This window comes from Silurus aristotelis, assembly GCF_946808225.1.
Source record: "Silurus aristotelis genome assembly, chromosome: 13".
In the NCBI taxonomy this organism is placed as follows: domain Eukaryota; kingdom Metazoa; phylum Chordata; class Actinopteri; order Siluriformes; family Siluridae; genus Silurus; species Silurus aristotelis.
In genome coordinates, this window is record NC_139586.1 from 28,153,363 (window position 1) to 28,168,483 (window position 15,121).

The window sequence follows — 15,121 nt, forward strand, 5'->3', positions numbered from 1 at the left end:
CCATATCTTCATGGAGCTGGCTTTGTGCACAATGTTGAAAGATTTATGATCAAACCACATATGTGTGGAAAAGTCAATTATTTCAATACCTTTCTCAATTATAGAGTAAAGATCTGCAGTAATACATAAACATTACACTTTCAGAAACTTCAAGAAGTATCTTGGTAAGTACCATGAAAGCTGAGTTTAGTATCATTTTAAGAGTAACTGAACCACAGATGTACCTTTAAAGCTCCACTATGAAAACTCATTGAAGCGACACCACATATGCAATAAACAATGCATAAAAGATGAACACTGAAAGCTTGAGGTTAACATCTCAGAATCAAACCAAAAACGATGTAAATCTACCTGTAGGGAAAAAGTGAGCTCCAAGTCCGTCTCCATCAGTCCACTGGGAGGGAGCATGTACTCATTGGATCTCAAGATACGTTTGGATCCCTGGAGAAACAAATGTGAAGAAGATTTCTTTAAAAAAAAAAAAAAAAAAACATGACAAAAAAACAAAAGTGAAAGAGAAAATCTTGGGCCTCAAATGTTCAGGAAATTCCCAATACACTGACCTGCTTTCAGAATATTACAGTACACCAAATAAAGACCATAAAGCAGGGGGCCCCAAACTACGGCCCACCCCCCACATCTGTATAATAAAGGGGGGTTTTCAAACTAAAACGTCCCTCAATTATTAATAGAGGTCGAGGCACCGATTAATTGATTGCTGGAACTATCGGCTATCTATACAAAAATCAATACCGATAGTTTTTCCGGCTACCGGTCCGCTGTCATTACGAGAGCGGCCTCTAGAGGCGAATCACTGTTTGCTGTTTGTTTTTGCACGCGACACGGCACGCTGCACGGAGAGTGCTACATTTAATTTAATGTAATAATTATATAATTCTACTTATTAATGAATATATTCATATTTATTTCATTTAGCACAGTTTCATGATTCAGTACATTTTTCTTTTTTTTCGACCTCTAGTTATTGACGTAGCCAAATTTTTTGTTAGATTCACCCACCAACCGTATGCATAAGTAAGTAAATGTTTTGATTTCAAAAGCAATAAATATAAAAAAATGTGTCCCTGTAAACTAATCCAGCATTAGAAGGCAAAACAAATACATTTAAAATCATAAGGAAATTTCCGACCCCAATTTAAGAAAGGAAAAATTGTTGTTGTTTTTTTTACTTATTTGAGGACCTGTGCTATAGAGTGTGGTAAAGTATAAAGTATAAATCAACTGCACTTAAAAACCCATAACTTCGTTCGAAACCTGTCCGACAATCGCTTTTCCCCCGAGCCGTTGTTGCAGTAATTGAAAGAAATGAAACATCCACGGGCTGCTAATATAAGAAGTAAATAAGCTGATGGAGCGTTTGTGCTCTGCGCTGTTGAGCTTTGAGGGTCTCTGGTAGCTGAACCCCAGCTGCTTTGGCATCTGTCTAAGCCACCAGCTGGCGTGCGAAAGATACGGAAGGGACGCGGCGGCAGGGCTGATGCGCCGTCGTTGCCAAACGAGCAGGACTTTTGCTTCACGTGAAATGCACAGCGGACCGAACTGCTTTATGCAAATATTTGGTGTAGTTATGAGGGTTGGAATGGAGCCAGAGTAACGTATATCATCCAAGGCCTGAGTGATGTTCGGACGTTTCTTACTCCCGGGTTGCGTTCTTCAGGAACGACATTCATGTTCCCGAAATCTGGCAGAGCATTTCGGGGGTCACGGCTCCAACATGTTCCTTTGACAAATGGAACAACCGTTGTTTTTACATTCCACATTCTTTCTAGTTCCTATTTCAGAATTGGAATTTCTCCAGCGTCTAGTATTTCCTCCTTTGGATGAAATTGGATTGCCAGATCTTCTCTCATTACTGAATCTGCTTCATTTTAGTCCTTTAACTCTTTCTTTTTCTGGCTCTGGAGATCCCACAGGAGATTTTCAGCACTTTCTGTAGTCCTGGCAACACTCCTAAAAGTAAAGTTGTATACCATCCCTCCAACGAATTTTCTCAAACTTCCCATCTTGATTTTTATACAAGCTGCTAGATGTATTAGTGCTGGATTTTCTCAAGGGGCTTCTCTTCCTACTTCTTTTCACTCTGATTCGTTTGAGCTAGCATTGTTTGCACTAACCTTTTAATCTCGTCCGGTCCATCCGCTGGTGGGGCTTCCTCATATTTGCTATCTACTGGTGGTGCATTCCACTAAGGTTTTATCTACCATGACACCTCCTCTGTTACCATGTTATCCACATTCCCTATCTGTCTCAAGCTTTCTCTTAGAAGCACAGGCTTCAAAGCCATTGTTGTAAAGTGGATTTGACGCTTCTTAACACTCACGGGGTGCTGGATGTGAAAGTAGAAGAAGCTCCTTATATCAGCAGCCATGTCTGATATTTAAGGGTTGGGATGAAGAGTTCGAAGCGTAGAGCTGACACGTTTCTTCTTAGGTTTCCAAGTGGTTTTGTGCTGTAATAAGGACTACCAATGCTGTTGGAGGTTGTTCGAGTCTGCTGGTGATGAACACCAAGCTGCCACTGTGGGGCAAATTTAAGCTGTTAAAATACACCCTCTCAGCTCCATCATACACCGCAAGCATCCGAATCGAATATCTAGCCATTCAAATCTTACTGATATTATATTAAGAAAAAAAAATATTATGCAAAAGCAGATTGTGTAAGATTATTATGATTGTTTTATGTTTATTTATCTTTTTCTTTTCCCTAAAACGTGAGTTATTTGAATGTAAATTAAGCTTAATTGCTGTCAAAGACTTAAAATGCATCTTTTAAACTTTAAATTAGCTGTAATACCTGGTTTTAAGGTTTTGCCCAGTGAAAAAAAATGCTGAATAATCACACTTAGGACTTCCAAATGGTGCCAAATGCTTGTTTTATGTCAACACCAACACATTTATTTACAGCCTTTTATACATTATATAGTCTATAGATTATTTTTTGGAAATTTGTTCTTTATACAAAGTACTTATAGCTTTTTATTACAGTAAATTGTTCTGTAGTTGTATTTCAGTGTTGAAGATATTTCAGTGCTCAGTAACGACAAATTACATTCATACATGTTTTATGATGCAATAAGTTTAAGGATTTTGAGAAGCAGCGAATAATGAAAGTCATATGGAAAGTCTTCATTGGAATAAATAATTGTTGACAATACGCATGTATGATTTCAATATTGATATCGATTTGAATCTTGTTTTTAGTTTACATTCGGTAGCTCTGGTTTTAAGATCGTTCCACACAAATTAAGAAAAGCAAATCATGTATTTGAGTTAAAGTAAAGATCTATTCACTAAAATGTGATTCCAGTAAAAGTAAAAGTGTCCCTTTAAACTTTCACTTGAGTAAAAGTACAAAAGTTTTTGCCTTCAAATGTACTTAAGTATCCAAAATACTGTGATTTATTATAACTAGAATGTTTCTATTATCATTTTTATCACGATTCTTTACTTAATCGCCTCAGTTGATGTGTAAAGACTCGAATGTGACTCTCAGCACACTGATCTATTAATAGAATGATATTAATGACTCAAACACTGATTGATTTCTATTACAATGATCATGAACACAAAACCTTTTCAACTACTTCAAACTACTACAAATTAAATTCAAATTCAAATGTAAATAATCCCACGTGTGTCGTGGCGAGTTCGAGTCTGGAGTTTCTTCGTCATTTATTCCTCTCTAAATGTTCTGCTTGATGTTGAACTGACGCTGAACTGTATGTTGGTGATCAGTAGATACATCAAGCGCCGATCAGAACGAGTTTAACCTGTTAGCCTTCGCCACAGCTTTTGGGACTCACGGCTGAAAATGCCCTACCGTTTTAATGTTAACAGTTTCGGATAAGGATGTGCTACATACACAATTTAAATATCTTTAAAAAGAAGACACTACGAGCTTTACTGTCTATTATTCAAAGTTGATATTGCTCAAACAGATAATAAGTTATAGAAAGATATATTTGAAGTACCGTAAATAGAAATTTCCTGAATTCAAAATGTTTTATTCTTTCTATATAAATACAAAAAATCAGTAATGTATAAAATCGTATAAAACTGTAAAGGGAGATATATTGTCACTTACAGATGTGAAATAGGCTCAGATTTTCCATCCCCATGCAGATCTCCGAGTCTCTGTTGTTACTCCACCCACAAGAATATTTTCCATATCGCTGCTTTGTGCAAATCTCAGATAAAACTGCTTTTTTGTTTGTCCATATTTTTCTTTTTTTGGTAAACAAAGTCCAGTTAGCACAAGCTAGAAACAGCTGTTTGTGCAGAACTGAGAGCTTCATCACTTCCTGGTCTGTCACTGTGAATGTGCTGCTTTGACCACTAAGAGTTTCTAAAGAGTAATAAAACTAAGATTCGCCCACGTGAGGAATCAAATCCGTTAAAATCCTGCACTTATTGGCTACATTTTCCATCAGTCATTTTGTTTCCATAATGCTACTGGCTGGAAATAAAAAGGTTTGAAATGATAGGTGGTGATGATAAAAGTCACCTGGACACCTGCCCATGGTTTGTAGACTCAAACCTGTGATTCTGCAGCTTTGACTGTGTTTTTTTTTTTGTTGTTTTTTGTTTCATTTGTTATGTAACACTAAATTCTACCAGCCATATTTGTATTTTTTACCAGCAAGATGTCGTTTTTTATGCGTAAATTTGTTCGAAATATATAAACACAAACACCAATCGAAGTTCTGTGACGTAAACAAAAGAATAACCATCTAAATTACAACACTATTGTTCGGTTGGAGCAGAAATGCTTTACGGCATGTCGTTCACTGGAGCCTCGTCTTTCCCAATAAACCGGGATCAGCAACAGTGGATGTGTTTGTGACTCGTTATTACAATAATAATGTGATTATAGTGCATTTTTTTATGCATGTTGTTGTTGTGTACTGCTTACACACATTCAGCAAATACATTCGTTATACGTTTTACGTTGAAAAACAGAGATCTGAAATCGCTGCTTGAGGCTCAGAGCTTTAGAATGACGTACAGTTTGTAATTTTTACTCTTCTCCCTTTTTATTTAATCCATTGTTAAACATTAACCCCTGAGAACACTGGGATATCGGTTGCACTGGAGCGGCGCTGAAGGCTAAGAGGTTAAAGTAGAGCGTGTGCTCGATCCTGATTGGTGGATGGTGAAGTTTTTATCCTCGTAAAGAAAAAGAAACGACCGATTTCACAAAATGTATTTGGCTAAAAAATATTTGACTTTGAAATGTCGTAAAGTTCAAATAAAAATCTCCCCAAATTAAAACACTTTAGTAAAGTACAAATACGCGAAAAAGCTACTTAAGTATAGTAACGAATTATATTTACTTCCTTACTGTCAACTACTGTTCTGAAGAAATCTTATCACATGTAATTATTTTGCACTTGCAGATAATTTGACGTTTCCAGTCTGTGTTTTCTGAAATCGCGCATTTATTTCTTTTATTTGAACAATAATTTTTTTTGCAGTGGAAAGGACTGAGGAATGACACGTGACCAAAAGAAATCACGGGATTGTGATTGTAATGAAACTCTCTCTCCTTCTTTTCTCAGCAGCTCCACACCATAAGACTGGAGAAATATCTGAGGTGCTTCGCTCCAAACAAACACGCGTTCGATGCTTTTGTGATGCGTGAAAAAAAAAAAAAAAGAAAATTCGCCAAAGCCGTCTCGTGATCGTCTTGGAATAGTGAAGTCTCTAATCTCTAGTCGCCACGGCTGTTTATCAGGGATTAATGCGCACCGTTCACCTTGACTGTTGATTTCTGTAAAGCTGCTTTGAGACGATGTCTGCTGTGAAAAGTGCTATACAAATAAACTTGACTTGACTTGACTTGACTTGACTAATATAGTAAGAGTCGTTGTTATTAGTTTGAGAATCTGCCAGAAGCAGACGAACTCGATAGATTTTTATTTTTTATTTTGGATCTCTGACATAAATCATATATTTATATAATTTCATGGAAAGAAAAAAAAAGAAACAGAACCCAATGGGGGAAAAAAAGACAGCATATTTGCGGCGACTTATAAAGACATAGACTTCGTGCGACTCAGCGAAATGCGTTCGGTCTAAAGTTAATAAAACAAAGGCAGGAAAGCATTATGGCTGATAAAAACAGCTTAAGTCTTCATAACAAGCTCCCATCTTGTTTTCGTTTCCTTCCCGAAACGGTCTTTGGGAACCGCACAATGAATCGATCGGTGTTCGCGATGCAGTAAAGCACTTAAAGATCTTGTTTTTCCGTCGTCACGGTCCACAAAGGAGATAAACTTAAAGAGACAAGATGAGAAATGAAGGGAAGGACAGACCAGAGGGAGACTGAGGAATGACTCTGAACCATAAGTATTCACACACACACACACACACACACACACACACACACACACACACACACACACACACACACTCGTATCCATAACGGACATGATGAAAAGCTCTCAACGATCCAGCCTTCAGGGAAAGTGCTTCCCAGCTAACACTCTCCGAGCATGAGTGGAGATAAATCGGATGAGTGTTTGTCTCTGCGTCATGAGGCCTTTGGCAGAACCACAGCCGATTCTGAAAATCTCAGGTTCTTTTTCACATTTATCAGCTCGTCCAATCTGCTGACTCTGCTGGTTGATCGTTTCGCTGAGGTCAGCACAACTTGATTTGGTGCACACACAAAAAAAAAAAAACACTGGATTTTCTCAGTCAGGCCGATAGACAAGACACTTTTTTTTTTGTTTTGTTTTTTTTGCGAAGGCTTTACTGCCAGTAATCTCTTATTTCCTTCTCTGAGGCAGATTAAGTGCTTGGAAAGCTCCACTTCCATCTCCTGCGTGACCTTCGCTGAACCGGTGGAGAGGAAGGCAAGTTCTCTCGAGCTCTCGATCTCGAAAAACTCAGGCATAATTTAAAACGTTTTGCTTTCATTTTAACGTGTGAAAAACAAAGTGCATCAGATTCAGCTTTGATAAGTAGTAGGTGTGACCCTGAATAGTCGAAGATTCGATGAATCGATAGGAAGAGCCTGATTCGTCTACCGATCTCACAATCGGATTTTGTTATGAAACGAGGATTGTGCCATTTTGGTTATATGGGGGTGTTTAATGTCTCGGTCGAGTTAAACATGCTCCTGTGGTTCCACTGTTTCTGCCCGTCTTCCCTCCGTGGATCTTCCCACTTCGTCCAGGTGTGCCTCTGGATAGTGTTCTCTTCGATTGGAGGCCACTCTGTGCAGCTTGGGACGGTTTCTCATCAACACCTTAGGTGGGTCCATAAAATTCCGGAGTAAGAACGGGCGCTTTGAGGACGGATTTGGACTGTAGTTAATGCCAACAGTCTGTTACACTGACTCAGGATACAGTTCCCTTCTGATCACCAACACTTCAACATCGTTTATCTGATATAAATGGAAATTCGGTGCAACCCAGATGAGGATGAGGTTCCCTCTTGAGTCTGGTTCCTCTCAAGGTTTCTTCCTTATGCCGTCTCAGGGAGTTTTTCCTTCACCACAGTCGCCACCGGCTCGCTCATCAGGGACAAACTTACACTTTTACATTTTCTTCTATATCTTTGTTTGATGTTCTGTACATCATTGGTTTCTAATGTTATGAGAAATCGCACAATTTACAATCATGGCATATGGACATACGTAGATGCCTCCTTATCTGGGGAGGTGGTAGCTCAGTGGATAAGACTTTGATCAGAAGGTCACAAGTTCATTTTCCATAGCGACTTACAATTATCGCATTCATGCAGCTGAGAAGTTGAGGGTTAAAGGCCTTGTGTAAGGGCCCACCAGTGGTCAATTAGTGGTGGTGGGATTTGAAATTCAGGACCTTCTGATCAAAAGTCCAATTTCTTAACCTTGTGTACTGACTTACGGCATTTGACAGACGCCTTTCTCCAGAGCGACTTACAATTATCGCATTCATACGGCTGAGAAGTTGAGGGTTAAGGTCTTCGCTCAAGGGCTTAGCAGTGGGAACTTAGTGATTTAAACTTTAACCATTTTTGGAACAAAACTGCTTTTTGAACCTTCAGCACTGAGTGTTCATCTGCTCCACTCTCCTGGAAAGATGTTCCACTAGATTTTGTGGAGATTTAGTGGAGATCTGTGGAGATTTATTCAGCCACAAGGGGTGTTAATAAAGTCAGACGCTAATGTAGGTGAGAAAGTGAGGAGGCCTGGGGTGCAGTCAGCGTTCACCATCATCCTGTTCTATAGGGTTGGAGCTCTGTAGAAGGAGATCTTCCATTCCAACCAATATCTCTATGTACCATTGTCATGCTGGAACAGGTTTAGATCCTAATACTTATTGCTTAATACTGTAAATCCAGCTTCACCCTTCCTGGTCGACAGGAGGTGAACCGTGTGATGATGTAAATTAGGACGCGACCGAACTTAATATCGGGTTTAGTGCACGCAATTCATACGCAATATAAAGCCTGGTTGTGTCTCACACACACGGGACACACACATACGCAGTCTATGAAGAATGCTGAGGGCCTCCTGGTGCCTCTGAACTAATCCTCTCAGCGTATCCCAGCATGCATCACTTCAGCTCCCACCCCTCACACTCTGCCGTTCCCAGTGAACAAGCTGTCGCCCTGGCAACAGCTCCCGGTTTCCACAGTAGCGTGTGTGAAGGGCCATGCGGATGCACACAAAAGGCGGAGAAGAAACACACAATGGAAACACACACACTCGCTTTGTCGTACCTGAATCTTGACGGCGATGACCACGGAGTTGAGTTCTCGGTCGAGCTCCTTCAAAACAATCAGCTTCTTCAGGGTGAGGCTGCAGAGCCTGGGAGAGGAGGAAAGGACGAGTGGAGGAGGAGGAGGAGGAGAAGGAGGAACGAGAGAAAATAAAAAGGTCATGAGTTTCATTACCATCTACCATCAACACCTGATTCATCCCCCCCCCCCCACACACACACACACACATCCCTCACATCCATCTCCTATAAAATGCTTTCCTTCATTTAAACATCTGACCAAAAGTATTGGGACACACGCCTTTTCCAGCCATATGTGGTTCTTCACCAAACTGTTGGAAACAGACAATTGTACAGGAGGTCTCTGGGCGTAAGAGGATGAAATCAATTCACTTGATCTTCTTCGAGCAACGCTTCTAAAGCCCACTCCATGAGGATATGGATTGGAGTAAAAGATCTCCTGCCATAAAGCTCTGACCTAAACCCCAGGCCTCCTCACTTTTCTTACCCACACCAGTACCTTTACTAACACCCTTGTGGCTTATTCTAAGAGAAAATGGGAATTAAATGTGGAACATGATGTTCAAAAAAGGACCTAGAAAATCTTAAGATCAAAGGTATGAAAAATGTATTTACTATTTCTTTGCACTCAAGGTTGACACTGTGCAAATCATCTCCGTGTTAACATCTACCAAAACATGTACCGATTTGATTTTTTTCGTGAACACCTACACAGTTGCACAACCTGGAGACCAGTAACGGAACGTTTCGCACACGTCACACACACACGCCTCACGTCTACTCTCGCACCGTAAACAATAGCGCTGTTGGCGCCCGGCCTCATTTCGCAACACAAATCCCACACAACACTCATCGCCTGTCATGTTCTCAACACGATCTTTCCTGCTGAGACCGACATTACGATTTAGATCTCTCGTGAGGAACACACGCCTCAGCGATGACGATATCAGTGACTCGACGGTTTCCGTGTCTGCGCTTTTCCGAGCTGCAGATGCCTTTTTCATATTCAAAGTGAGATATAAGGCCGGGTCTGCGGGGAGCTCATTATCTCTCAGGGTAAGGCTGGAGCTCTGCGCTGCAGCTCGGTTTCAGGTGGACGGCAGATGAGACAAAACCACAAGGGGAAAAGCCACAAAGGTGATGTCTCGATTGTGCCACAGTGCATTGGGACAGCTGACTTTTCCAGTCAGATGTGGGTCTTCTCCAAAGTGTTTTCATCCTGAAATAGGAGACCCAAACCTGTTTCAGCATGTCAATGCCCCTAAATCCAGCTCCATGAAAATACGAGGTGGTATCAAAAAGGTTTCAACTAGACTAGCTCTAAAACTAGCTCTCCCAAGACTAGCTCACGGATCTTCACGTTTGCTCTTTGTTCAAACGTCCTATCTGTAGTAAACATTTTCATACCACTTTGTATGCTCTACATGGGTTGGAATATCTGCTACAGAGCTCTGACCCTCAACTATTGTGAACAGGATGAACGCTGACTGCACTCCAAGCCTCCTCACCTCACCTAAATCAACACCTAATAAAAAGAAAAAAGTCTCCTCGAATCATCATTAATCACAGCTGAAACAGTAGAAATGTCTGTTTGAAGACACTGACACATACATCTCTTCATTCTCATCCACACACACACACACACACACACACACACACACACACACACACACAGTGCCTTCATAATTAAGAAAGTCTCGCTTACTCACTCACAAAGTTTCAAGTATAAACCCACTGAACCCGAAGACTATACACACACACACACACACACACACACACACACACACACACAAAGACTAACAGTCACATGGCAACTGTGGGCAAGAAAACTGCATTCACTGCCACCAAAACATCTCTCCCAAACAGAGCAGGCCATTGACAGAGCAACAGGGAGAAATGTTCACGCTAACTCAGCACAAAGCATGGCCACCTGACCGAAACTATTCACCGCTGGACTCTGAGAGGCCCAGAGTGAGCAGATCCAAGTGGAAAGTCTTTAAATCAAAGTGAAAAAAAAAAAAAAACCTCAGTCAGTGTGTGGTGTTTAGGAGCAGTGTTCCCACTCTAATGATCCACTGTATTACGTAAGATTTCCTGCAAGTCAGGAGACGCCACTGAGAGTGCCAGGTTTCAGAACCAGAGTCTTTATCAGGACATGACCAGTCATGCTAACACACCAACCGCACTAGCACACACACATGCGTGTGCACTTTTGTTAACAAGAAAAGGTTGGACGATATGAAGAAGAAAAAAACTAGCATATCATCCATATGCACTATGTGGCTGAATCTTGACACCTGAGCACTCATAATAACTTCTGGGAAGATGTTCCACTGGATTTTGAGGCGATTTGCAAAGGTCCATTAATCCACAAGGGTGTCAGTAAAATCAGGTACCAATGTGCCAATGTACCCGGTCACATTCATCCTGTTCACGATAAAGTTTAAGGTTCAGAGCTCTATATAGCAGGAGATCTTCCACTCCAACCCATATCTCCATGGAGCTTGTTTTGGCTCCAAGACATCCAGGGGCGGAAAAGCCGGGTGTCCCAATACTTTTGGCCATATAGTGTGTGTTTGTTCGAGATCACTGTTTTGTTTTTTTGGTATCAGGCATTCATTTATAGTGCGATAAGAACGCGACACTTGCTAGCAAACCCGGCTAACGTTTCCCCAAGTGTAATAGTTAGCATACTGGGAATTAGCTCGCTAATCTAACCTGGTTTAGACGACATAATAATTTACCTGATTGAAAATAAATTGCGGAATATACAGTAATAGGATTTACAATATGATTTTTAAAAAAAAGAAATGCAAATGATAATGAAATAATGAAGCAAAAGAAAAAAAACTAGCATGCTAGCATACATATTTTGATTAGAGAGTAACACAGGGAGTACAATGTGAACATGCTCGCTAATAAACAGAGGGACGGGTTTAAATGGCCTGATGTTCAGGCACTTGTTCAAATCACAGAATATAATAACCTCATAACACTAAACACAATGCTAGCTAACTTGGCTACGTCTGTTGCTTATAAACATTTCAGCAAAATGTATTGAGACACCTGGACTTTCCAGCTAGACGTAGTTCTTCCCAAAAGGCATGTAACTGTAATGAAATTGGATGTGCTCGTGTGATTATTTATTTTCAGTACAACTAGGAGATCCAAGCCTGTTGAAGATATGGTTCTCAAAGATCTCCTGCTATGACCTGGGATGAATGTGAACTCTGTCTGCACCCCAGGACTTTACTAACACCCTTGTGGCTGAATGAATCTCCACAAAATCTAATGGAACATCTTCAGAGAAGAGTGGGAAGATCGAATCTTATGTCCACAAACCTTTGGCCATACAGTGTATGAGATCAACCTTCGTGTGATGTCTTCTGTACAAACGGACAAGTTTTGCAGTATAACCTGACATTTTTCTCGCACAAACAGCCCTTCACTGCTCGTAACTCCTACACTTCACCGCCTATTTATCCTGAAGACACAGGTGCTCCGTGTTCTTCTGCGCAGATAAAAAAATTAAGACTGAGGGTACATCGAACTCATGAAGCTTTCTATTTTCTCTCATTCCTCCTTTTCCTCCTCTACTCATCCTTTCCTCCTCTCCCAGGCTCTGCAGCCTCACCCTGAAGAAGCTGATTGTTTTGAAGGAGCTCGACTGAGAACTCAACTATCGTTAGCTTGCAGATCCGGAACAGTGGGAAAAGTCGAAGCCGGCTCTCGAGTGCCCAGTCACGACGTGATTTGAATCTCAATGAAAAGACGCAAGCCTTGAAAAGCTTGCTTCAAAAGCGAACTTTTCTGATTTACCTCAGAAACCTCGAGCTGGATTTAAATCACAAATACTCACAGACATCCCTGTCTGCAACTGTGCCCCTGACATCACTTCCTGCTTCACAATCATCACTATATTTCACTTTTATTTCTCTAGTGCAGTAAAGGCCAAAAGACACCATATGGGCTGATAGTGGATTTTACAGATACCGATAGCTAGGTTGCTAACAACAACAAACACTCCATGTAAAATAGTTCTTTATTACCAAAAAATTTTTAATCATGAATCGTGAGCATATGCTAAATGAAATAAATATGAATGTATTCATTAATAAATATAATATTATTATAAAAAAGGAATAAATAATTATTATAATATAGCGCTCTCCGTGCAGCACGCATTCTCATGTATAAAAAAAAAAAACACCAACAGCACGTGGTGTCAGTCATTCGCCTCTAGAGGCTGCTCTCGTAACAACAGCAGACTGGAAGCCAGGAAAAACTATCCGCATGGATTTTTCAACTGATAATCAGCACAACCGATGAATCAGTCGAATATTGGATGTCTCTGGATTGCACCAGAATACGTCTATCACCTCAACTAGGAGACCCAAACCTGTTCCTGCGCACAACGAAAGCTACATAAAGATATGCTTTAAATGGTTTGGAAGATGTGGAAGATCTCCTGCTATAGAGCTCTGAACTCAACCTCAACCTCACATACATCACTACCCTCGTGGCTAAAAGAATCTCCACAAAGTCTAGTGGAACATCTTCCCAGAAGAGTAGCAAATGGAGACTAAATGTGGAATGGGATGCACAAAAAGAAGCACATAGCAATCTTATGGCCCGCTGTCCACAAACTTTTGTCCATATAGTTTTTAATTTGCTCAAAAACAGTGATCACTCACTTCACTCAGTCATCACTTCCTCCTCTTTGAATCGGAGACAATAACCGATACGAAACATCTTAAAGATCATGTATGCAGAAGAGGGCAGATGGTGATTTTCAGAAACTGGAGAAATGCAGGACGTCATTGTTGCTGGTGCATAAATAAATAAATAAATAAATAAATAAATAAATAAATAAATAAATAAATACAACAGATTCGAGAGAACGATAAATATCAACATTTTTTCTCTCTCCCTCAATAAGACAATGAGACGTCCTTCACGATAACGCTGGTTACTTGCAGTCACTGCTTGTAAAGAGTTTCTTCAAACACTGTGTGACTCATCCAGCAGCAGCAAAACACACACACACACACACACACACACACACACACACACACACACACACACACACACACACACACACACACACACACCGGGGAAAACAAAGACACGAGAAACGCTCCTACGAAGACGGCGTATTGTTTACACAGCACGCGGTGTGTCCAAAAGTATTCAGACACCCGACTTCTCTAGCCAGATGTGCTTTTTTTCCAAACTGTTACCACAAAGTTGGAGGCACACGATTGTTTAGGACATGTTTGGATGTGGTACAAGGTGGTACATTTTCCTCCTCGTTTTGGACAGATCTGAAGGAGAACAAGGTCATAACGTTCAATCAAACGTGGATCATCATCTGTTAAGGGTTCTGCAAAGGTTTGGCAATCGACAAACGATTATTGTCATTGAGTCAATAATTATAAAAGGGTTTTGACAATTTCTCTCATTTGGTGGTCCCCTGCCATTTCTAACCATTCAGCTCACTGAACTGCAAAAAGTATATTGAGACACACGACCTTTTCAAGCCATATGTGGTTCTTCATCCAACTGTTCGGGATGTGTTTGGACGCCCTAGCGTGACATTTTCCCCTTGAATTAAGAGACCCAAACCTGTTCCAGCATGACAATGCTCCTAAAGCCAGCTCCATAAAGATATGCTTTACATGGACTTGGAAGATGTGAAAGATCTCCTAATTTAGAACGCTGACTGTACCCCAGGCCTCCTCACATCACCTACATCAGTACCTGTCTTTGCTAACACCCTCGTGGCTCCACATGTAGACTCTGGAATCTAGTGGAACATCTTCCCAGAAGAGTGGAGCATATTATAACAGAAAAACAGAGACTCGGTGTGGAAATGGGATTCTCAGAACGCTCATTAGAATCTGAATAGAATTTTGAGTTTTATCAGCAAATCTGATATTGGATCCTGGCCGGGATAGCTGCGCTGAAAATCTGCAGCGTTTTCAACCAGCTGCACCTGTAAAAAAAACGTGTAATAAATTTACCATTCATTCATGTTGAAGGAACCGATTTATGCTTTGCTGTGCTAAATGTTTAAACAGATGTTCAGGCCTCCAGTCAGCAAACCGCTGCACAACACGGCACAAACCCTGCAACCCTGCTCGCAACCACATCACTGTACTTCCACACACACACACACACACACACACATATCCTGTAGACAGCCACAAAGCCTGTTTTCTTGTCTTATCTATGTGATGCGCCTTCAAGGACAAAAATGAATGATATCCTGCCTGCCCCATTCACCAGGGGATGCACCCAGAACATGCTGACGCATTCGAGTAACACACACACACACACGCACACACACAATCAGATTTCTGAGCACGC

The 15,121-nt window shown here is 40.8% G+C and overlaps 1 protein-coding gene across 3 annotated transcripts in view; it reads right to left on the reverse strand.

The window, feature by feature from the left end:
* Positions 1 to 15,121, reverse strand: part of LOC310735863 (phosphofurin acidic cluster sorting protein 2) — a 76,851-nt gene that overhangs the window by 41,239 nt on the left and 20,491 nt on the right. For all 3 annotated transcript variants that reach the window (XM_083559087.1, XM_083559086.1, XM_083559088.1), the window contains exons 2-3: positions 8,733 to 8,820; positions 352 to 441 (exon numbers count right to left, since the gene is read on the reverse strand). In XM_083559087.1, coding sequence (XP_083415213.1) covers positions 352 to 441; positions 8,733 to 8,820 — 178 coding nt within the window. The remainder of the gene's footprint in view (positions 1 to 351; positions 442 to 8,732; positions 8,821 to 15,121) is intronic.